This window comes from Balaenoptera musculus, chromosome 10 (assembly GCF_009873245.2).
Source record: "Balaenoptera musculus isolate JJ_BM4_2016_0621 chromosome 10, mBalMus1.pri.v3, whole genome shotgun sequence".
NCBI classification, from domain to species: domain Eukaryota; kingdom Metazoa; phylum Chordata; class Mammalia; order Artiodactyla; family Balaenopteridae; genus Balaenoptera; species Balaenoptera musculus.
Window position 1 is genome coordinate 54,362,310 of NC_045794.1, and position 23,973 is coordinate 54,386,282.

A 23,973-nucleotide genomic window follows, 5' to 3' on the forward strand; every position below is an offset into this window, starting at 1 on the left:
TTGATGCTTTTAAAATTTAAACAAGAAAATAAAAAGAATATAAATTTTTTGATTCATGAGTTGGAGTTGGTGATAGATGGTAGGAAGGAAAGGTCACAGTTGGCAAAATGTGATATACTGGATGGAATTTCTATTGCAGGTAAATCATAGGATCCTTGTTAGGAGCAGACTCCTAATTAGCCTTTTTATTATTAAAAGATGTGTGTATTTGAGGTGTTTGGCGGGAGAGGGTGAAAGCATCTTGAGTTTCATGATACTGTGATGAAAGTAAGTGGGAAAAAATTGGAAACTGCAAAGAGCTTATTAAGAATTTTTTAACACTCTTATTCGTATACTATCTATGTTACAGGCATAGCATTTATTTCGTGTTGACAGTTGCTAGGCAGAAAAGTTAATGTTTTCACTCATCTGTTTTTCTGTTTTTGTTTATCTAGATTAAAAAAATGTTTTTTCTTTTTTATGTTACAGTCTTGGCCCTTTAGTGAGTAAAGTGAAAGAATACCAAGTAGAGACAATTGTAGATACCCTCTGCACTAACATGCTTTCTGATAAAGAGCAACTTCGAGATATTTCGAGTATTGGCCTTAAAACAGTAATTGGAGAACTCCCTCCAGCTTCCAGTGGTAAGCAAGAATGCTTCTTTCTCCTATTTCCCTTTTATGAATGGAGGTATTTCTCCTCCACCTTTTTTTTTTTTTCCTCCTGACCAGGGAGGGAGAGAGGTATCTATCCCTAAAAGATCTTTGTAAGCATCCCTTTGAATAGTGAAGAAAAAAAAGTCTGGAGTCTTATTTTTGCTTAAAAATATTATTTTGATTGAATTTAAGTATCTCTTTGGAATACCAGTTCTGAAGGATTTTTATGTTGGAGCAAGATTTTATATTGTATTAACGTGACTTGCAGAGTAGAGTTAAGCCAGCCTATGCAATGAGAGAAAAGATAACCAAAATCATGAATTATTTCCGATTAGCTTTCTATTTTGTGTTAGTTTTGCTTTGCTTTAGAATTTATGATGTAAAACTTGGCACCATTAAGACAGCTGTGAAAGAGTTCAGTTTACTAGTATATTTAATTAAGGCTGAGCCTTTTATAGCTATTTATAATTTTTTTAAAATTTAAAACTACAATTAATGAATTTGTCAAGTAATTAGCTTTTGACCTCTGACAGATGTTTATGTAATGTAAGTTTTAGAATTTGTCTTGACTGCTAAGCTATAGGCTAAAATTGCAGGCTAAAGTTACTGTCTCATCTGCAAATGGGGTGAAATTACTCTCTCTTTCATGGAAAGATATATATTGGTAATAATGTAGTCTTAGTATGTAGTTTTCACTCATTTACTTAATAAATATTTATTATTCTCTATGCTAGGTATCATGCTAGATAGTGCGTGTATATTATTTCACTTTGTCTAAAAATGTCAGTCATATGGGAGGTCTTAATGTAGATTGTTAATAAGGGAACTGAAATTCAGAGATTAAGTTAATTCATCCAAAGTTTTGATTACCTGGTTGGATGAAGATTCATACCCATTATCTTTTTTTAAAATATTTATTTATTTATTTATTTATTTATTTTTTGGCTGTGTTGGGTCTTTGTTTCTGTGCGAGGGCTTTCTCTAGCTGTGGCAAGCGGGGGCCACTCCTCACCGCGGTGCATGGGCCTCTCACCATCGCGGCCCCTCCCGTTGCAGAGCACAGGCTCCAGACGCGCAGGCTCAGCAGCCGTGGCTCACGGGCCCAGTTGCTCTGCGGCATGTGGGATCTTCCCAGACCAGGGCTCGAACCCGTGTCCCCTGCATTAGCAGGCAGACTCCCAACCACTGTGCCACCAGGGAAGCCCCCCATTATCTTTTAATGCAAAGGTGATGGGTTTTTTTCACTATATCATGCCAATGTTACTTTATTTCACCAACTCTGAAGTATGTTATTTATAGTTGTATTAGCTACATTGATATTTTCCTCATTTTTTCCCTCTCATTGAAACATGTTTGTTTTTAGCTGATTTCTGGCTCTAACAAGAATTCTATTAACCATTCAGATTTTTACTTTCACAGTTTCTTGTTTCCTTTTTTTTCCTCCCTGGTCAGTAACAACACAGATCTACTTTAAAGTAGTCATAATCTTTATTGATGAGTCTCCTGGAACAACATTTCTACTTTGTTTGGATTGGAAAGGATCTTATTAGATTATTAGTAAAGAGGACTTAAATAGAGAAAAATGTCATCGCTGCTTTCCAACCTAGAGGTGTAAGCACTACAGTTACTAATAGCTCCATAGCTGGCATTCGTGCCAGTGCACAGAAATAGTTGTCCAGTAGAGTTTACTGAATCGATACTGTTTTCCCTGTGTCATGTACTCCTGCAGCGGGGTCTAATTCTTACTTATGTCTAATAAATTATTTGATTGAAAAACAACGTGTTTTGAAACATATTTTTATTTTTTAAGATTTTTTTTGATGTGGACCATTTTTAAAGTCTTTATTGAATTTGTTACAATATTGCTTCTGTTTTATGTTTTGGTTTTTTGGCCTCGAGGCATGTGGGATCTTAGCTCCCCAACCAGGAATCGAACCCTTGCCACCTGTGTTGGAAGGCGAAGCCTTAACCACTGGACCGCCAGGGAAGTCCCTTGAAACATATTTTTCTGACATGGATCTCTTGAGTCAGTTTTAAAATCAAGTTTAGAGTTGCTGAATATTTGCTAACTAGCATGAATATGAGGTGGAATTCAACATACTTGCCTTGAAATCATAATCGGTTTCTTATTCATGCAGGCTCTGCATTAGCTGCTAATGTATGTAAAAAGATTACTGGGCGTCTTACCAGTGCAATAGCAAAGCAGGAAGATGTCTCTGTTCAGCTAGAAGCCTTGGATATTATGGCTGATATGTTGAGCAGGTAAACATGACTATTGTTTGTATTACTTATAATACAAATATTTGTGCATTTGTTAAGAACCCTTTCTGATAAATATAATAAAACTTGGTCTAAAATTATTCATGTTTAAATTGTGTCTGTTTTATAAATGTGTGTGGTTAGGAGTGAGGGAAGAAAAAAGCTAATTATATTATCATGTAATACTGCATAGCAAGCATATTTCTTGTAGTTTTGAAAAATAATAAAATTTGTGATTTAAATATTTCAGCAGAGTCTTTATATTTTGTTTTACTCTTTGGTATTCTTGGATACAGTGATCTACTTGGATAAGGAGATGTGCTGGTAGGAGTGGCAAGTTTTCCAGTTAAAATAATGCTGGTATTCTTCAGCAACCATGTTTTTAGAGCATGTGTTGTGAGGGTGGAAGGAACTTGGCTTTATATATTTGTTGCTTTTCTACTTTTCCATTTGGAAGTCAAACTTCGGAAGATAGAAAGAGATCTAAGCAAGTCCAAGGGGGAAGTAACCTTAAAAGACCTGTCAGTTTCAGTTTGTCCCTGATTCTTATAATCATTATATGTCATCATTATTTGTCTGTTATTTGTGGCTAATTCACTTGAACTTGAAAATAATCAAGTGCCTTCATGTGGTACAAATATATAGTAAAAGTGAAGAGCTATCATCCTAGCACACAAAGAGCTTATACTTTGCTATAGGAGGTAAGAACACAAATGGCTATAATGTAAGGCAGAATTGGACTAAATATTAACGGAGAGTATAGTGTATTTGGGGGTTTAAAATGGAAGGATCCAAGAAAGTTTGTTATGGAAACAGTGGCGTTTGAATTTAGTTTTGAAAAGTGGGTAGGGCACTGGTGTCTATGCTTAAACATAGAATATATCAGAATATGTAAGTAGTCTTGAGTTGGGAAACATTGTATTCTAATTTTCCAGAATATAGAATGAATAGAAAAGTGGTAGGAGATCATTTTGATACATTGGAGTCTTGTTGAGGAGGGTGAGGAATTTATGCTTAATTTGATAAGTAGTGAAAATTCAGTTAGACCTTTTGTCCTGTGTGTGACTTGATCACTAGCACTATCCTGGCAGGACACAGATGTTTGACTGCTATTGAGTCATTGAACTGCACATGTGAAATGATTTGAAAGAGAGGGTTGGACCACAAGATCGTTGAAACTTAGTGTGTAGATTTGTAGAGGAAAGACAATAGGGAGAAGGGGTAATCAAGAGATGGTCAGAGGGCAGACATTTCAGTAGTACTTGGACATCTTGTATTTATTTGTTTTCTTTTTATTTTATTTTAAGGCAAGGAGGACTTCTTGTTAATTTCCATCCTTCAATTCTGACCTGTCTGCTCCCCCAGTTGACCAGCCCTAGACTTGCAGTGAGGAAAAGAACCATTATTGCTCTTGGCCATCTGGTTATGAGCTGTGGAAATATAGTTTTTGTTGATCTTATTGAACATCTTTTGTCAGAGTTGTCCAAAAATGATTCCATGTCAACAACAAGAACCTACATACAATGTATTGCTGCTATTAGTAGGCAAGCTGGTCATAGAATAGGTAAGAAATATTTATGTATTGAAAAGTTTTCTTTAAAAAATATTAACGAATGTTTATAAGAACTAATATGTTTTCTTAGGTGAATACCTTGAGAAGATAATTCCTTTGGTGGTAAAATTTTGTAATGTAGATGACGATGAATTAAGAGAGTACTGCATTCAAGCCTTTGAATCATTTGTGAGAAGGCAAGTTTTTAAGATCTATATTTTTCAAATAAAAATTTTTCTTAAGAATAGAGTAATAATTAAGATCTAGATTAGGTGGGTGAGGAGAAATGGGTTTTACTGACAGCTGGGATCGAGTTTTGGATTTCAAATGTGTTTTAATTAAGTTTTTATTAGACAATAACTGATAACCAATACAGTATTTGAAGCGAATATCATCTTTATTTTAAAATAAAATCCTTACATTTATTTTGAAATGTTTCCTTCTTATTGTTAGGACTTTTCTTTAAAAACTTGGGAAAGGTATTTATAATTGTCTTTCAGTTTACTTTAATGATGTAGTCTTTATCCTGAGAGTACCAGGATAAATTAATTAATCTGGTCAGAATTAATTTGGTCAGAAATTAATCTGGTCAGTAATGTATACTAGTGAATTTCATATCTCTTCAACAGTTTTTGAGATGTGTTACATCCATTTTGCTAGGGCAGTGATTCTCAGTTTTGGAACCTTGGTTCTAATAATAAAAACTGTATTTATGTACAAGAAGGCCATACTGGCTAAGTAGTGAGATTTGGGGTTTTTTTTTTTTTGCTTTTGGCTAGAATTGACAGTGTAGTAGCACAGTGTCTTGAGACTTCACTGTTGTTATTTTCAGTAATTATAAGTAGTTATTTGCCACTCATGGTTTTTGATAGGAAGCTTTTATAGTCATATCAAATTGTTAAAATCAGAAATTGTGGGATTCATTTCTGTCCTTTTAATTGAGAAATACAAATTATTTATTATTGGGCATTTATTATATGTTCTGTCTTTTCTCAACATAAAGTTAGAAGACTAAGCCTAGATGAATGTACACTGGCATTTTCACCAATAATCCTAGTTACTGAAGAATACATTTATCTGGACTTGGTGTTCTAGTCGTGTGTTGAGAAGATGGAGCATATTCAGATTTCTCTCTGTATGACCCCACACTAACTACGTCATACCATTTATTATAGGAATCATCTGACTTCAGAGATGTTAAAGTGTGTGTGGGGGGGTGGAGTTCATCTTAAAATTGATTAAATAAGAGTAATGTGAAAAGTAAATCTTTTTTAAAACCTGAAGTCAGTGGGAGGGAAAGATGAAGGATCATTGGTGTTGAGGGCTGGAAACCACTTTACTATGTTAAAGGGAAGGGAAAAAAAATCTGGTAATAAAGCAAAATTGGCAGATACTGAATCAAGGAGAAAAGAATAATTATTCAAGGCAGCTTTTGTTTTTTTCTTCAGATGTCCTAAGGAAGTATATCCTCATGTTTCTACCATTATAAATATATGTCTTAAGTATCTTACTTATGATCCAAATTATAATTACGATGATGAAGATGAAGATGAAAATGCCATGGATGCGGATGGTGGTGATGATGATGACCAAGGTATTTCAAATTAAGTAGAAGGAATTTGTTACATTTTCATGAAAGACCCAGTGTTATAGATGGAGGTGATTCTTACCCAGATTGTACTGTGTTTGTTTGTTTGTTTGTTTATGATAGTGAAAGTGGAAATAACCACAATATTCAACAAGAGCAAATTGATTTAAAAAATTATGGGGCATCCATGTATTGAACTGCTATGCAACATGTTCAAAATCATGTTCTTGTTAAAGCAGTTAATAAGTTGAATGAAAAGTGGGTAGCAAAAATTACTCTGTCCCAGTTTTATTTTTTTAAATATGGAGAAAAAAATGTTACTAGTGTTTTTCTCTTGGCAAGCAATTATAAGTGACTTTTGTTCTTTATTTTTCAAATTTTCTACAGTGTTTTTGTAAGGAGGGAAATGAATGTTATTTTAAAAATTATACCTATAGATAACATATTCATAGCAGTTTGGTTGGTTTCATACATAGTTACTTTAATGAGAAATCCTAAATATTGTTTGAGGCTCCATTTAACTTTCATGAATAATTTAAGCATTTCTGAGGCTCGTATGATTGATGTCATTGTGCTGTGATTTGTGGTATTTACTCTGGAAAGGAGTAGCACTTCAGGGACACAGGGTTGCTCATGTTTAGTTGTTTCTGCTAGTATTAAAAGAATCATAATAGAAATGTTTAAGTTATTGGGTACATGCATCTGTGGATTTCCTGTTACTTATACTTTTAAGTTTGATTCTTTGAATGAATTTAGGTAATGACTTTGCTCTAAAGTCTGTAATTTCATCCATCTTTTTTTTTTTTAAAAAAAAAGGTGCAAAAAACCTCTCTTAATCCCATTTTAGAGTCAAGCAGATACTGCCCAATTTCTTTCCACTACAACAGAACTCTTCAAAAGAATGAATGCTCTCCAGCTCCTTTTTTCCCCTTTTCTCTTAAATCCAGTCTTCCAGTGATTGCCAGTGACCTCAAATGTTTGAGTCTGCCTATTCCTCAGTTCTCAGCAGCATTTCTTTATTTAACTTCCAGGATACCACACCCTCCTATCTTTGTGATTACTCCTTTTCAGTCTCTGTGCTGGTTCCTCTTCATCACCCTGACCACTATACTTTGGAGTATTTCTGGGCTTAGTCCTTGACTTCTCTGTTATGTTCTTATGATCTTGTTGATCTCATCTAGTCTCTTAGCTTTAATATCAATATGCTGAAAAGCCAAATTTTACCTTTTATCCCAGACCTTTCCTGTGAATTCCAGGTTCATATATGCAACTGCTTAATTGATTTACTGCTTAGATGTCTAAAATATCTTCTCTCCACCCTTCCCCCACTGCCTGCCCGAACCTGTTTCTTCTTTAGACTTCTCCTTCTCAGAATGGCACCTCCATTCTTCTTAGTTTTTCAGGCCAAAAACTTTGGGGTTATACCTGATCACTTCTTTTACACACCCTCCTCATCCAGTCTCCCATCTCAGGGCTTTCCCCTTACTTCATCCTCATATCTATCTCCCTTTGCAGCATTTTTATTTTCTTCATTACACCTAATCATTTTCTGATACACTGAAATTATTTTCTACCGTACCAGGTTGTAAGCTTCATGAAGGAAGAGATTTTAATTTTAGTCTTCTTTATCAATTGCTTTATCCCAGTGCCTGGGACAGTGCTTGACACACATTAGACACTCAGTAAATGTGTTATATTAACGAAGGGAAACCTTAGCTTATAAATAGGAATATCCTTTGAAAAAGGAGTAGCATTTTATGTTCCAGATTTTTTGATTGTTGGTTTTTTTAGTGTGGTAAGTACTGATGTTGAATAACAAACCAGGTCCTTCGGCTGCTTTATCAGGTACGTGGATTATACCTAATATCTTTTTATCATAGTGTTATTGTAACTTATAAAACCAACATAATTTTCGTGATTAGGCTATTTAATTTTTTATAACCTTTAAGTATATTTCTGTAAAGTAATTCCTATAGTTGGGTTGCCATTGGAAATTTTTCATTTATTTATGTGCTTTAAAATAATCTATTTGGTAGTACCCTATAATTTTTCTTCAAATAGGTATTGGTGAATAAATCAAATGCCTTGGTTTAGCAGTATTTGGTTGGGTTTTACTATAAAGTGCTAAGATGAAATTAAGTAAGCCTTCTGGAGATTGGAAAATTTTCCAAGGCATAGTTGGCTACATTTAGCTGTCACTAAGCTAATTGGAATATAAGCCAAAGAAGTGATGATATCTTTTTTCCCCCACTGAGGAATCATTTCAGGACTATAGTTCTTACATCTAAGAATAACGAAATTATTGTTAGTAATTTTAGACTGTCCTGAGAACTGCTAATATGTAGGCCATCCTCCTGACTTCATGTTACCCAACTGATTCGGCTTGATGGTGTTAGAAGGAAATAATTTTCAGAGATTTCACACACACAAAAGTTAGCAAGAATATGTAAGTGAGAGAGAATTGTTAATGCTTATGCTTGGAATATTGTTTTAAATGTTTAACAGGAGTTTGGAGAAGCTGGTGCTCTGTTATGTGGGCAGAATTTTCTTGTTATAATTGAGAAAGTATAGTTTATTTAAGCTATATTAAGATAATATCTTGAAAGGTTGAGAATATGCATATTTGTTCCTAATAGCCCATCAACAAATTTAGTGAAAAGCCTTGTAGTCACAAAGAAAGCTGATGTCAGGATTCTTTTTCTCCCCTGAAAAATTAGTTTCACAGCATGACCTGGGATTGGTGATCATTCTTTTTAACACATCATCTATACCACAAATCTATTTTATAGTTTATCTTATAAACTCCCCAGTTGTTTGTTTGATTTTCCTGTAGTGTCAAGTGAATCTTTTGAATTGAACTTCTATTCACATTATTTTAAAAGGCTGGGACATTTATGATTTTACAAATATTTATAATCTGAAGAAGTTTCATGTGTTAATAAATGATTTTAAAGAGTTAATAAGCAACTCATTACCCATAAATAAGAAAATGTTTAACAAATTAAAAACACAATCAGATAATTTTTCTATAGAGGTTTGTTTATGTGTAAATTTTTATAAGTAAATTCTGCCTCCGATTTAAGTACTGGTTCTTTTTAAACCTATCTATTGCTGTATATCTTAGTGGAAAGTTAGAAAACTATCTTAGTTATGAGTATCAGTTCACTTTCTATATTAAACTTTTCTTATGATTAATAGCCTGTTAACATTAAAACTTCTCTTTAGGGAGTGATGATGAATACAGTGACGATGATGACATGAGTTGGAAAGTGAGACGTGCAGCTGCTAAGTGCTTGGATGCTGTAGTTAGCACAAGGCATGAAATGCTTCCAGAATTCTACAAGACCGTCTCTCCTGCACTGATATCCAGATTTAAAGAGCGTGAAGAGAATGTAAAGGCAGATGTTTTTCATGCATACCTTTCTCTTTTGAAGCAAACTCGTCCTGTGCAAAGTTGGCTGTGTGACCCTGATGCAATGGAACAGGGAGAAACACCTTTAACAATGCTTCAGAGTCAGGTCAGTTTAAAAGTGTGTTTTAAAAGTCATGCTAGTAAATGTGATCTTTTAAAGTGGTGTTTTATATGGAAATATGAGTTCCAGAATAGCTTTAGAGAAACAGTTCTGGGATATGTTTGTATAGTAGTTTATGGATGCTCATATTACATTACTTGTAAATAATTTATTCTGATTGAAGTTTTCTTGATTTTTCCTGGCTAAACAATATTAGCTTTAAGATTCAGTGAAGTAGTCTTTATCTTTGATTAATGGAGAAATCTTAGGGCGGTGGAATTAGACTACTTGTGTTCATAGCTTCCTTCCCTCCTAATTTAGCTGTGTGATCTTGGACAAGTTACTTAGACATTTTATTAAGGCTCACTCTTCTCATTTGTAGTTAGGGTTTACTTAGAACTGTCTACCCGAGGTAGAGATGATATGATCTATGTAAACATACAATGAAGCCTGCTACATAGTATTTATATATACCAGCTATTGTTATTGATAAAATACATATTTTTTTCACTTGAGGACATCTTTTCTAAGATCCTAAATGTTAGCTCTATATAGCCCCCATTTGTTGAATATTTAGTACATGCTAGGTATTTTCCTATCTTATATGCAGTCTCTGCAGCAGCCCTATGGGGTACATATTTGTCCATTTTTGTAGATTACAAAACAGATCTTGAGAGGGACTAAACAACTAAACCAGAGGAGGGGATGTACATGCCATATCTATCTTGTTTTCAAGTAGTAAAAATTTTAAAAGTTTGTGGTGAACTTAGAGGTGAACACTGAAGATTAATTGTAGAAGAAAAAGATAAAGTGTATGGAGGACATAAGCAATTGACTAAGTATATGGAAAGCAGATAAAAATCACAGGAAATTTTGATGATGCTGTGGTGAATTAATTAGATAGATGTTTTCTTTTGCCTCTAGTTCTCTCACATCATTGTTCGATATGGTATGTGTCTGTATCCTGGCATCCATAAGATTTATTGGTAAATTCCCTGTTTAGTATTTACTGACTGACATTAGAAAGTTTAGAAGCAGATGTCTTTGAATCTTATTCCTGCCGCTTATAACTACATTTGAAGTGAGGTTGATTTCATTGTAACAGCCAACAAAAAGCAAACACAAGGACCCATTTAATGGTTTCTTTTCCATAATTTGTCTTTTTTCTTTAACTGCTTGTATGTGCTATTTCAGTTTCAAAAACCATTTATAAATTATGCTCCTAAAGTTTTGGTTGAAAATTATTTTATTGTTTAGATCTCTATTTAGTCTTGTGCATTTCATAAGTAAAATTAATCAAGGAAGACTTTTGTTGCTCTGTAGAAAGCTAATGATAGCTTTTCTCTGCTCTCTTATTTATCAGTATCAAGCTAATATAGTTTCAAGAGAACATATATAGTAGATGCAACAAAGTTTGTATTGTACAAATTGTTGACAGTTAGTGGAATTAGGAATTTGACCAAAAAAATTCTTCCATTTGTCCCCATCCCCTGTAATTTGTGTTAAGTGTACTGAGGAAGTACCAATAGCTGAACCAGCTAATGAGCACTTGATAATTACAGGTTCCCAACATTGTTAAAGCTCTGCACAAACAGATGAAAGAAAAAAGTGTGAAGACCCGACAGTGTTGTTTTAACATGTTAACTGAACTGGTAAATGTATTACCTGGGGCCCTAACACAACACATTCCTGTACTTGTACCAGGTATGAAAGAAATAGTAAATCACTTTTGGGACTTATTATGGACTTTATTAAGACTTAGATAAGCTTAAATAATTGTTTCCTTGAAAAGGATAATTTGTGACAACTTTGCACATGGAACTAACTTTTTTACAGAACCATTGAATACCTAAAGTTAAAAGTAAAAAGTTTAAAATCGTACCCTAAAATTTTTTACTTTAATATTTATCATAGCTTGTGGAATTTCAACTGCTTTAGAGATAATATATAGTGGGAACTTTAGCAATCTTTTAGGGATTAGTTTTAAATTTTAAAACTAGCTTTAAATTCATAAAGGTGCCATGGATAAAAATACTGGATTTTTCTTTTTTGGTTGGGTTTTAGGAATCATTTTCTCACTGAATGATAAATCAAGCTCGTCAAATTTGAAGATTGATGCTTTGTCCTGTCTATATGTAATCCTCTGTAACCACTCTCCTCAAGTCTTCCATCCTCATGTTCAAGCTTTGGTCCCTCCAGTGGTGGCTTGTGTTGGAGATCCATTTTACAAGATTACATCTGAAGCGCTTCTTGTTACTCAACAGCTTGTCAAAGTAATTCGTCCTTTAGATCAGCCTTCCTCGTTTGATGCGACTCCTTACATCAAAGATCTATTTACCTGTACCATTAAGAGGTTAAAAGCAGCTGACATTGATCAGGAAGTCAAGGAAAGGGCTATTTCCTGTATGGGACAAATTATTTGCAACCTTGGAGACAATTTGGGCTCTGACTTGCCTAATACCCTTCAGATTTTCTTGGAGAGACTGAAGAATGAGATTACGCGGTTAACTACAGTGAAGGCGTTGACACTGATTGCTGGGTCGCCTTTGAAGATAGATTTGAGGCCTGTCCTGGGAGAAGGGGTTCCTATCCTTGCTTCATTTCTCAGGAAAAACCAGAGAGCTTTGAAACTGGGTACCCTTTCTGCTCTAGATATTCTAATTAAAAACTATAGTGATAGCCTGACAGCTGCCATGATTGATGCAGTTCTAGATGAGCTCCCACCTCTTATCAGCGAAAGTGATATGCATGTTTCACAGATGGCTATCAGTTTTCTTACCACACTGGCAAAAGTGTATCCCTCCTCCCTTTCAAAGATAAGTGGATCCATTCTCAATGAACTTATTGGACTTGTTAGATCACCTTTATTGCAAGGGGGAGCTCTTAGCGCCATGCTAGACTTTTTCCAAGCTCTGGTTGTCACTGGAACAAATAATCTAGGATACATGGATTTGTTGCGCATGCTGACCGGTCCAGTTTATTCTCAGAGCACAGCTCTTACTCATAAGCAGTCTTATTATTCCATTGCCAAATGTGTAGCTGCTCTTACTCGAGCATGCCCTAAAGAAGGACCAGCTGTAGTGGGTCAGTTTATTCAAGATGTCAAGAACTCAAGGTCTACAGATTCTATCCGCCTCTTAGCTCTACTTTCTCTTGGAGAAGTTGGGCATCATATTGACTTAAGTGGGCAGCTGGAACTAAAATCTGTCATATTAGAAGCCTTCTCATCTCCTAGTGAAGAAGTCAAATCAGCTGCGTCCTATGCATTAGGCAGCATTAGTGTGGGCAACCTTCCTGAATATCTACCATTTGTCTTACAAGAAATAACCAGTCAACCCAAAAGGCAGTATCTACTGCTTCATTCCTTGAAGGAAATTATTAGCTCTGCATCAGTGGTGGGCCTTAAACCATATGTTGAAAACATCTGGGCCTTATTGCTAAAGCACTGTGAGTGTGCAGAAGAAGGAACCAGAAATGTTGTTGCTGAATGTCTAGGCAAACTCACTCTAATTGATCCAGAAACTCTCCTTCCACGGCTTAAGGGGTACTTAATATCAGGTGGGTACCTAGATTTTCTTATCTAAAAAATTTTTGTTTATTAGCAGTTGTTGCCTGGAAAGATGGGCCGAAGTTAAAACATTTCTGTATCTTGTTATATGTAGAACCTATTGCCTTATGTTACGATATGGAGCCATATTCAAATGACACCTTGTTGTTTAAAAGGATAAAGAGAGTGTAGTTAGATAATGATTAAATAAATCTGTTGTAGTTTCTAGTGTTTAATGTATTTTAATGTTACTCTTGTCTTAATGTGGGACAGATGTCTCTTGAATTAATATAGCCAGAGGAGCTTGCTAGAATTAATTACAGTACTAAAATTGGTGAACTAACCTGGTTCAAATGAAAGATTCAAGAAGAGTTTTCAGATTACCAGTGTCAACCCCTGTTGTCCAAGGAGAAGGTAATAAAGGCCATTCATTCTTAGAAATTGCTTTCGTTTTTAACAAAAAACTTGACAGTCATACAGGGGTTTAACCAGTTCCCTTTTGTGAGGGATAGATCCTCCACTGCTGGTCTCTCAGGCCGCCTCCTTCCTGGAAGAAATTGTTCCTTTTGAAATCTAATGGGATTATGTTTCATAAGATGAGTAAACTTTGCTTCATTAGTATCCTGGAAGTAATAAGAAATACCCCTCTTGACCAAAGAGAGGTTTTTTTTGTTTTATATTATTTTTGGTTGTATTGGGTCTTCATTGCTGTGTGTGGGCTTTCTCTAGTTGTGGCAAGCGGGGGCTACTCTTCGTTGCAGTGTGCGGGCTTCTCATTGTGGTGGCTTCTCTTGTTGCGGAGCACGGGCTCTAGGCACGTGGGCTTCAGTAGTTGTGGCACATGGGCTCAGTAGCTGTGGCTTGCGGGCTCTAGAGCACAGGCTCAGTAGTTGTGGCGCACGGGCTTGATTGCTCCGCGGCATGTGGGATCTTCCCGGACCAGGGATCGAACCCGTGTCCCCTGCATTGGCAGGCAGATTCTCAACCATTGTGCCAGGGGAGCCCAACCAAAGAGAGTTTTAAAGAATTAAAGACCCTGGTGTTATTTGAAGTGGTTTGAAAATGATAAAGGTGTCCATGGATTTTAGTTGACTTAAATACCAATAGACTTACAATTTATTTTTAATTAGGCTCATCATATGCCCGAAGCTCAGTGGTTACAGCTGTGAAGTTTACTATTTCTGATCATCCACAGCCTATTGATCCACTATTAAAGAACTGCATAGGTAAGTGGAAATGAAGATGAACATACTGAATAACTAGTTAATAGTTAACTGTCAAAAACTGAATCATTTCAATAGCTAAATATATCACCAAGGAACTAAAATGCTTTTAAGGGTCTGGTAATTCTTTCATGAAAAAAATAATTTTGCAAATAGCTGAAATTAGTAAATATGCTAGGATGTCTTTAAAGTCAACTACACATTTGATAATCATATTTTGGGAATGACCTAAAGTAAACTAATGGGTAAAGGAAAAAGATATATGATCTATCTGACTAATCTGAAGTTCTTCCCAGTTGTAAATGAATCTCATTTGAGCTTCTGATGGCCCCAGTTCTTCATTATTACTTGGATCCCTCCAGCTCCCAAGGGGATCTTTGGAGGCTTTTAAATTTAAGGTAGAAATTTAAGAATAAAAAAGATAATTCGTGTGGTAATTAGTTCTACCAACCTAAGAGGAGCTATCCAAGAAAGAAAAGGGCCATCTCTTTCTATGAAGACAAGAATTAGCTTTTAGTGTTATTTTTCATGATTTTATAACTTCCCTGTGTTGTTTTCATCATCAGTTTTCCTAGAGCTTTTAGTAACCAAACTCTCTGGTGTTTTCTTGAGGACAGAAGAATGGGTATACCAGCAGAGAGGATAGAGGGATATGGCAAAGAAGCTTTGCAGTTTCATGCCATTTAAAAAACACAGTCTAAAAGAAAAGAACTACAGCAAGGGGTTACCAATTCAGAGTAAGGGGGACACGGGGGATAAATGGGTGCCAATGCTGAGACCTAGAATTAATTCAAAGAAAGTCTCTATCAGAAGATTCTTGCCTTTGTTCCCCTCCTCTCTTTTTGCTTTGATATGTTTACTCACATTTTTGTCATTGTACAAGATACAGCAAAGGAAGAGACCTGTGCCAGATCTTTAGAGACATCTTTCTAGGTTGACAACAGTCAACCAGTGTGCATCGTTGGTATAGTTATTCAGTCAGATGATTAGCATTCTGTTTGTTTAAAATTGAAATTCCTAGACCACATCACCATTTGTCTATCATAATAGCAATACTTTTTGTGCTTTACTGAAAGCAATTCACCATGATAGTAATTCTAAGCAAACAGAGGTGAGGAGGTTTAGTCTGGTACATTTAAATTCTTTTTGAACCCAAGCTACCTCTTAACCTTTTTTGTAGTCAGAACTTTCCTGGGTGGTCAGCCTTGAGTTTACCAACCTATGGTGTCTGAAGTATTTTTTTTTCCCTCCCATTTCTTCAAATTGCTGTTGTGATACATTTAAGTCTTCTCGTACCTTTTTTCCCCTGTGTATTCTAAAAGATTGCTTATGGTAGGGTTGAGATTACATAATGATGAGTAGCTCTGTGTGAATATCACATGTGTACCAGACACTGTGTTCAGTAATGTACGTATAAAATTCTCATTTTATAAACTGGGAAACTGAAGCTCTTGCCTACAGTAACTTGCCAGAAGTCGGTCATACAGTTGACAAGTGAAGCAGTGTGGATCACCGTCTGTATGACTCCAAAGATCTTTGCACTATAATTTCTTTCCCCCGTGTGGAAGAACAACCAGACTTATATCTGTGTTTAAACTGGCTAGGTGCTTTCTTTAGCTTTTTGTCCTATGGTAGGTTTCAGTTTCCTCCTTTTTGTATTCTTAGACCTCTTACCTATTTCTTGTTAAAGGTAAAAATAGGCTTTTGGAGGCACATTTCTCCGTCATCTGATAAATTGTATACTTGTTAACAGTATTCCATCTTTATTAAGCAGTGGATCTGTCTCTACCTTGCTTAGCTTTTTGAACGCAGGTTTTTAAATTTCACTTTTGGAATTTAAAATTTAAAGTAAATATAATGTAAACTTCATCTGAGCATAAATTTATTTGACTTGTCCACAGCTGTATCCCCACTGCTTCATGCCATAAATGCTCAATAAATGTTTTTTGAATGAGTGAAAAAAAGAAAATTCCACTTTTGTTGGTGCTTTTTTAGTGCGAGTACTGATTTTGAATTTTAAGGAGAATCATTCAAGTTACTAGTTCTTGTGGTTGCTGGCTCCGTCACTTTTCTGTGTCACCCACCTGTTAAATCAACTATCTTTAAAAGTAATGGGGAGCTTTTGGGGCTCTCACTCCTTACCTTTTGCATTTAAAGGTGCTGAGAATAGGTTTATCAATTAAGTCCACTCACATTCAGACGTAATAGTTTACCTGTTGTCAAAAGAAATTATATAGCTCACTTAGGATTTCATCATATTCCATGACCCACATTGAAGAAATAACAATAATACCAACAATAATAAACTATCAATTTAGGAAAATAATATAATGCATATTTTATTTTAAGCTTACCATAACTGTGTTGCATCTCTTTCAATTTTTCAGGTGATTTCCTAAAAACGTTGGAAGACCCAGATTTGAATGTAAGAAGAGTGGCCTTGGTCACATTCAACTCAGCAGCACATAATAAGCCATCATTAATAAGGGATCTTCTAGATACTGTTCTTCCACATCTTTATAATGAAACAAAAGTTAGAAAGGAGCTTATAAGAGAGGTAAGTTAGATTGCACTGTTTACCTAAGCTTGTCTTTTACTTTCTAGTATATCTACGTATTCTGTTTTATTTCAACAGGTAGAAATGGGTCCATTTAAGCATACAGTTGATGACGGCCTGGATATTAGAAAGGCAGCTTTTGAGTGTATGTACACACTTCTAGACAGTTGTCTGGATAGACTTGATATCTTTGAATTTCTAAATCATGTTGAAGATGGTTTGAAGGACCATTATGATATTAAGGTAAGATGTTTGTGCCTGTTTATAGAATGTTTTAGAAGACTTTACTAGTGACTTTCACCTCTGTAATTTACTCTTGTTATTAAGTGAGAAAGATTGGTTTGCTTGTCATGATTTTAGTGTGTTATAAACTAATATGCAAAAGTAAGAGCGTTGCAATGTGACATCGGTTGACAAACAGGAAAAATCCAGAAACCTTTTCATTGGAGGAGGAAGTCAATATCAAGAGTTTTGTTAAAGGATAAGAGGAAGAACTGTTTTCCGATACACAAAGCAATCTGTAGAAGCAACCATAGAGAAATTACACTGCTTCTTAGGTTTAGAGCATGAACTTTGTTCATAACTGCTTTTTGTTTTCCTATTTGCTTAAGTCCGTTTAAAATGTGAACTGTAAAAGGGTGATTTGAAAAATCTTTTTCTTCTACTCAGGACCTTTGGTCAAGCAGGGCAAAAGTGGTAGTTGAGCAGTAATTCATCCATACTATCAGAACTCCAACTTTCATGTTTCCATAATGTAATATGGAATAACCTGACCCCTCCGGAACTCAATGAAAAGAGCCCTGAAAGAATAGGATCCTTTTATTTCTACAGTTTATGGTCTAAGAGAAAAGATTATGGGTTACTGGACTTTATATGGATTAATCTGAATAAGCAGGCTTTTTGTTTTGTTTTTTTTTAGTGAAATTTGCAAAGACAGTAGAAACTTCTTATAAAGCTTTTCTTCTAGTTCAATTATTTTCTTATTCACTGATTGTTCCATCTGGTGCACATGAGCTTTTTAAAAAATACTGAGTCTGTGGCCCTATCCTGATGAGTGAAGTAAAAATAGATATATTTGTAAAGCTCCCCAGCTGTAATGTGCGGTCAAGATTGAGAAGCACTTTTTTAGTTCTGTACTCTAGGACCGTGACCATCTATCAATCATGATAGATAAGGTAACTCTAGTACTTGTAGGTAAAATTCCTTAGACAAGATTTGAGGCAATTCTGTGTGATTCCAATGGCAGATTACATTAAAATGAAACTTAATGGTACAGGTTAGTCATTTTCCTTTCAAAAGCTTTGTCAGAATTTGGGATTTGTCTTTAGAAAATAATGCAAAATCTAAATTTTGTCTCTTTTATTCATAATAGATGCTAACATTTTTAATGTTGGTGAGACTCTCTACCCTTTGTCCAAGTGCAGTACTGCAGAGGTTGGACCGACTTGTTGAGCCATTACGTGCTACATGTACAACTAAGGTAATATTGATGTCATTGATTTAGGCCAGACTTAGTATGTTCAGGATCCCTAGTTGATTCTATACTGTGGTTTTCCAAATTTAACTACGCTAGCACCCTTATGCAGCAGTTTGTTTCAAAAGTTAACTTATTATTCCTATTCCTCACTTCCTTCAAATGTGGATGTTTTAGAAAGCTTAGCACTGTTAAATGCTATTCTTAAAAGTTTGTTAAAACAATCTGACACATATTTTTAAAGTACTGATATGGGTTAAAGTGTGATAGGGCCACAAAGGAGGAGGAAATGTTTAATTCTGGTGGAGGGGGGGTGGGGGTCACAGAAGGCTTCATATGCACATGACAGCATTTAAAATGCACCTTGAGAAGTCAGGATTGTTTTAGGTCCAGAAGGTGAAACAGGACTTCTTTTCATACAAAAATAATTATATGAATTAAGGCACAGAGATGTCAGTACATGACATGTTTGAAGAATAATGAATAAACAGGGTAGCTAGAGGGGTAGTTTCTTGATGGAGGACAAAGTAGGACTTGCTAATAAGCAGATCCCACTCTTGGTTTTTATAATGGGCCTTGTATAGAATATTCCCTTAAAAGGAGATACATAGCTACTACTAAAAAGAAGTTTCAGAGCAACTCTGCTTGAAGAATAATGTGCCTTTTGGATCTATGAAAGAGTAGCTTTGCTTTATTTATATGTGCTTAAGTTTTGTTTGTATAAGAACTGCCTTTTATAGCATGTAATATAAATTTACTCATTGTTACAGGTAAAAGCAAATTCAGTAAAGCAGGAGTTTGAAAAGCAAGATGAACTAAAGCGATCTGCCATGAGAGCAGTAGCAGCACTGCTAACCATTCCAGAAGCAGAGAAGAGTCCATTGATGAGTGAATTCCAGTCACAGATCAGCTCTAACCCTGAGCTGGCAGCCATCTTTGAAAGTATCCAAAAAGATTCATCATCCACTAACTTGGAATCAATGGACACTAGTTAGATGTTGGTTCAACCTGGGGACCATTACATTGACCATATGATGCACTGAATTGACAGGTTAATCATAAGACATGGAAAGAGAAGTAAAGCTTCAAAATGTTCCACTTTTTTTTTTTTTCCTTCATGGAGACAGTTTGACTTTCTTCCATTGTTGTTTTTGTAGCATTTATTTCAGAAATAACATATTTCCATAATCCAGAGGTTGTAAAACCACTAATGTTTTAGTGGTTAGGGCAACATTTAAAATGACATCTAAAAGTAATAGTTAGGATTGATGGAGATAGGGTCCAGTATCTATTTACCCTGTAATGTTTAGGATTAAAATGTTAAAATTCTGTGACCATGAATTTTCTTTCTTTTATAAATTTTCTCTTATTTAAAAATCAAAAATTCTGCAAGACAAAAACCATGTTTCTTTTTCTTGTATAACTTTTTGTTTCAGCAACACAAATTGAGTTTTAGCTGGCAGACAAGAATATCTGTGTAAGATTTGTTACATTTCGGAGGGGTTGGCAGTTTAAAAGAGATAATAAGATATCATTTTTTTAGGTATGGGGATTAACAGTATCCCTGTTGCACACACTAATTTTGCATGAGCAAGTTTACAAATATGTATTGTCTGTAAAGCAGCATGTGCAGATTATTCATAATACAAAAGTAAAAATAAGTATTACTGTATTAGTGCAATTTTCAGATATTTATTTTTGCACAGAAAACATATCTGGAGAGAAAGAGAGGAGTAAATTTTTGAAACTTTGGTTTTCTTAATGCCAGTGTGAATTTGCAGATGTTTTCAGCAAATCAAGTCATAATAACAATTCGCCACTTCTTTTTCTATTATAAATTTTCGTATACATTTAAAATTTGAATATTTAAGTAAGTACTCAGTTTTTCTCAGTTACCCATTTGTGTGCGTGTGTTTCCACTTAGAAATTCTTAAAGCCAGATTTTTCTTTCATTTCCTTTGGATCTCTACATTCCTTATCGAAAGAGTCAAATAACTATATGCTTTTGAATTTTACTTTTAGGACAATTCTGAAGCTGGCCATCACAGGTTTGTTAGCTAATAATAGTATTTTCTTTTAGTTGAGTTAGATTTTCCCCCTTTCTTGTAGAGCTAACTTACATATTGTATTCGGTAAGCGTTGACTACTTTTCCTGATTAAAGGGTCTGTGCTTGGGGGAACAGTACCTTATATTGTAGTTGAAATTTTATTTAACATATCCTTCAGTAAGCTCATTTCACAGTGTAGCCTCTTCCTTCAAATTTGTGGTGCTCCTGTAACAGTAAGAACTAATTTCTGAAATAAAAGACATCTCCTAATGCTGTGCAAACATAGTTTACATGTATTGAAGGAGGCAGTTGTTAAATTGAGTGACCAATTTTAAGCATTCAGATATTTGAAAACTGCACCCTTTATTTTTGAAACTGTGAATTAGAAATATTTTTCCTGCTGTATTACTTAACCTGCTTTAACATCCAAATATGCGGTGATTTTAATTGGTAACATACTGTGGTTATTAGATTAACAGCTTGACTTCAGATATTCAGATGATAATGCATAAGACATCATTACCAGTAAGGATTTTGATTAGGACATGGACATGGACCATTACATGAAGTTGGTGCCATTTCAGAATGTGGCAGGTGATAGTCATACCATAATTTGCATAAAACTGTAATAGAAATTTATTTTGAGATGTTGGTATATTATGTACTATGCATTACCGTGATATAGATGTTGTGGATATATTTAAGTATTTGGTTACGTGGTTTCACAATAAATTACAATACTGCAGGCTCTAGGACCATATAGGAGACTGACATGCATATGTTGTGTGAATGTCTTAGTTAAGTGTCCGAAGTTAAATCCAAATACTTTTCATGTATTTGATTTCTCCATTCTTTAACTTCTAAAATGCTTACAGTTTTTTTTTGTTTTTTTGAGTCTTGCAAAATGGCTAACTTTTCTAATATAGCTGAAATTCTATCTTCTAACAAAAGAAAGATTCTGCTCTTTTCTAGTAGTAGATATGGTTTTAGTGTTTATATATGTATAATATATATTATATGTATATATTCACATGTATAACAAAATTAGTAAAAGTAGAATACTCAGATTTTAAATGCTGAGTCATACTGATTAACTTCATACTTCTAGTGGTAATGTCCTGATATTGGAATGGAAGTTGCAAGGTGTGGCGCTCAGTCATAATCTGCCACTCATACTGCTTACTGGTCTTTAAAATATTATTAGGAAGTTCTGCTTAGCAATTCTGCATATGTAGGTTCCTCAGGAGATCTACAATAGTAAGAGAACAGCTGCTCTCTGATTTTCTTGAGAATGTTTAAATTGTTTAGATCTACCCAATTTCTTTTTAAAGAAAGCTCGGTATGGGGTTGTGTTTTTAGGTTAGGTTATTTTATGAAACTAAGGTAGAAAGGAAATTTGGTATGGCAAAGCCTAAACTAAAAATTTAAAATCAGCACTGAATGATTTTTTTAAATGTGGCCATGTATTCATTAATGAATCTAAATCTGCTTAACCCCTGGGAATTAGAATTCTTAAAAAACTGGAGTATGGAGACTTCAACAAATGTTTGAATATTTATATAATTTTTATGTAACCATAAGTAACCAAATAATGGTTTTTTTTACACTTTTGTTGGGTAAATGGTAAAGAAATAACATATGGGCATATCTAATTTAACCAGTTTTAAGGGATGTTCTGATATCTTTATATCTAGCTCAGTCTCAGATATATGAATATGATTATATAGGCATGATTGAAGTTTAAAATGATGAAATATACAAAATCCTCAGTCACTGAAAAATTCAGTTAACTGGTTAACTAATAAACCTTGTAAGGTGTGTTTAGCCACATGTCGAAGTATGTAGTAATACTTGACAATTTTTTAGACGTTGAAATAACATTTTCTGCCCAAATCAAAAATTTTAACCAAAAGTTTCAATTGTTAAAATTAACTGCCAATCTCTAGATATATTATGCTTAGTAAATATTTTGATATTAAAGAGCTTAAAAATTTCAGTAAATGTTGATTCTAGCTCTATCTTAAATACTGAATCCCAATTTTCAAACTACTGCCACCCCAGATTCACATCTGTTTTTGAAATCTTAATTAATCCTCTGTGAAATGGAAAATGGACAAGAACAACAGTTCATTTTACTGTTTGGGGAAAGGATATTCTGGTTTTAACTGATTTTCTTCCAGTTAATTAAGTAAAACTCCTCTGATGCCTTTGGCTGCAAAATGCAACACACTGGAAGTATTATGTGGCAAGCTGCCAAAATCTCACCAGATATGGCCATTTTCTTAAGAAACATGCACAATGAAATTACATATTTTCCCTTTACAATACAGTAAGTTGCTTATTTTCCTATTAATACTAGAAAAATAGGACTTTGTGAACACCTACACTGTAATTTAGGACAAGAGTTACCAGCAACATGTTTTTGGCTCTTTGTAACAACTTTGAAAGTTAGCACTTTCTATAAAAACCAACTTCAATTAAAACGAAGGGGAGTATTGCAGATAATTTTACTTTGTTAGACTCTGTAATGTTAATGTGTCAGAATGCTTTTTTAGTAGAGGGAGTCTTAATACCCTGACCTCTTTGTACTTTTTAGTTCTGATAAGTGATTATCAGTGATTTTGGCAAATTGAATTGTTTCACTTAAGTCTTAGATGAGAAAAAGCTATCTGTGAACTGAAATTCTTTCTAGATTAGGATGTATTGGAATTAGTGTATTTAGCCATTATCAGTAAATAATGGCTGATGCACACTGAGTGATTTTATTCTAGAATGCTCTCTCACTCACAAGAAAAATCTGAAGAATTGTATTTTAGAACTGGTTAATATATGATAACCACGATAACCTCATGATTTAGTAGCCCGTAATAATCCTGTTACTTTGAAAAACTATTTTACTTGTTTCATAGACATTTCACTTTTAATATAAACCCAACTGCTTACTTAGGTAAGAGCAGCTAAATGTGTGTGATGGTATTTTACTATAATCCTAATGTAGTATTTTTAAGACACCAAATGTGTACTTTACTTGGAATCCTTACCATCCATGAACTAAATTAGGCTTTCCTAAAAGGTCTGGAAATAAACACCTAGTTTCTTATTCTAGAAATAAAACCCATGCTTTCCTCCAGACTTTAGACTTAAGTAGGAAAATGCATGTTCTTTTTAGATCAGGATTTCTCAACCTAGCACTATGACATTTTAGACTGAATAATTCTGTCATGGCGGCTGCCCTGTGCATTGTAAGATAATAACATCCCTCGCCTCTACCCACTTAGATACCAGTAGTACCATCACCACCCCCAGTTGTGACAACCAAAATTGTCTCCAGATAGTGCCAGATGTCCCCAGTGGAGTAGGGGAAGAGGGAGAGAGTACAAAATTGCCCCAGTTAAGAACCACTACTCTAGAGAGCTTTTTCTTGTTTCTTGTTAGTAGGTGAAACCAACTGAGATTCTATATATGCAGAAGTTTTCAGACATTCTTAGTGTCAGTTCTTCATCTTCCTAACTAAATTTAAGTACTGTTTTTAACCTGTTTTCTTCCACCAGTTAATTAGAACTATCATGATTTAGTGA

General features: G+C 34.6%; 1 protein-coding gene across 1 annotated transcript in view; it reads left to right on the top strand.

Annotated features, from left to right (window-relative positions):
• The window catches only part of CAND1 (cullin associated and neddylation dissociated 1), a 43,280-nt gene extending 23,533 nt beyond the window's left edge, over positions 1 to 19,747 (top strand). The window contains exons 3-15 of the mRNA XM_036865338.1: positions 469 to 623; positions 2,774 to 2,897; positions 4,202 to 4,458; positions 4,538 to 4,643; positions 5,895 to 6,040; positions 9,260 to 9,552; positions 11,109 to 11,250; positions 11,611 to 13,104; positions 14,224 to 14,319; positions 16,704 to 16,873; positions 16,952 to 17,116; positions 18,246 to 18,353; positions 19,118 to 19,747. Coding sequence (XP_036721233.1) covers positions 469 to 623; positions 2,774 to 2,897; positions 4,202 to 4,458; positions 4,538 to 4,643; positions 5,895 to 6,040; positions 9,260 to 9,552; positions 11,109 to 11,250; positions 11,611 to 13,104; positions 14,224 to 14,319; positions 16,704 to 16,873; positions 16,952 to 17,116; positions 18,246 to 18,353; positions 19,118 to 19,342 — 3,481 coding nt within the window. The 3' untranslated portion in view covers positions 19,343 to 19,747. The remainder of the gene's footprint in view (positions 1 to 468; positions 624 to 2,773; positions 2,898 to 4,201; positions 4,459 to 4,537; positions 4,644 to 5,894; positions 6,041 to 9,259; positions 9,553 to 11,108; positions 11,251 to 11,610; positions 13,105 to 14,223; positions 14,320 to 16,703; positions 16,874 to 16,951; positions 17,117 to 18,245; positions 18,354 to 19,117) is intronic.
• The last annotated feature ends 4,226 nt before the right edge of the window (positions 19,748 to 23,973 follow it).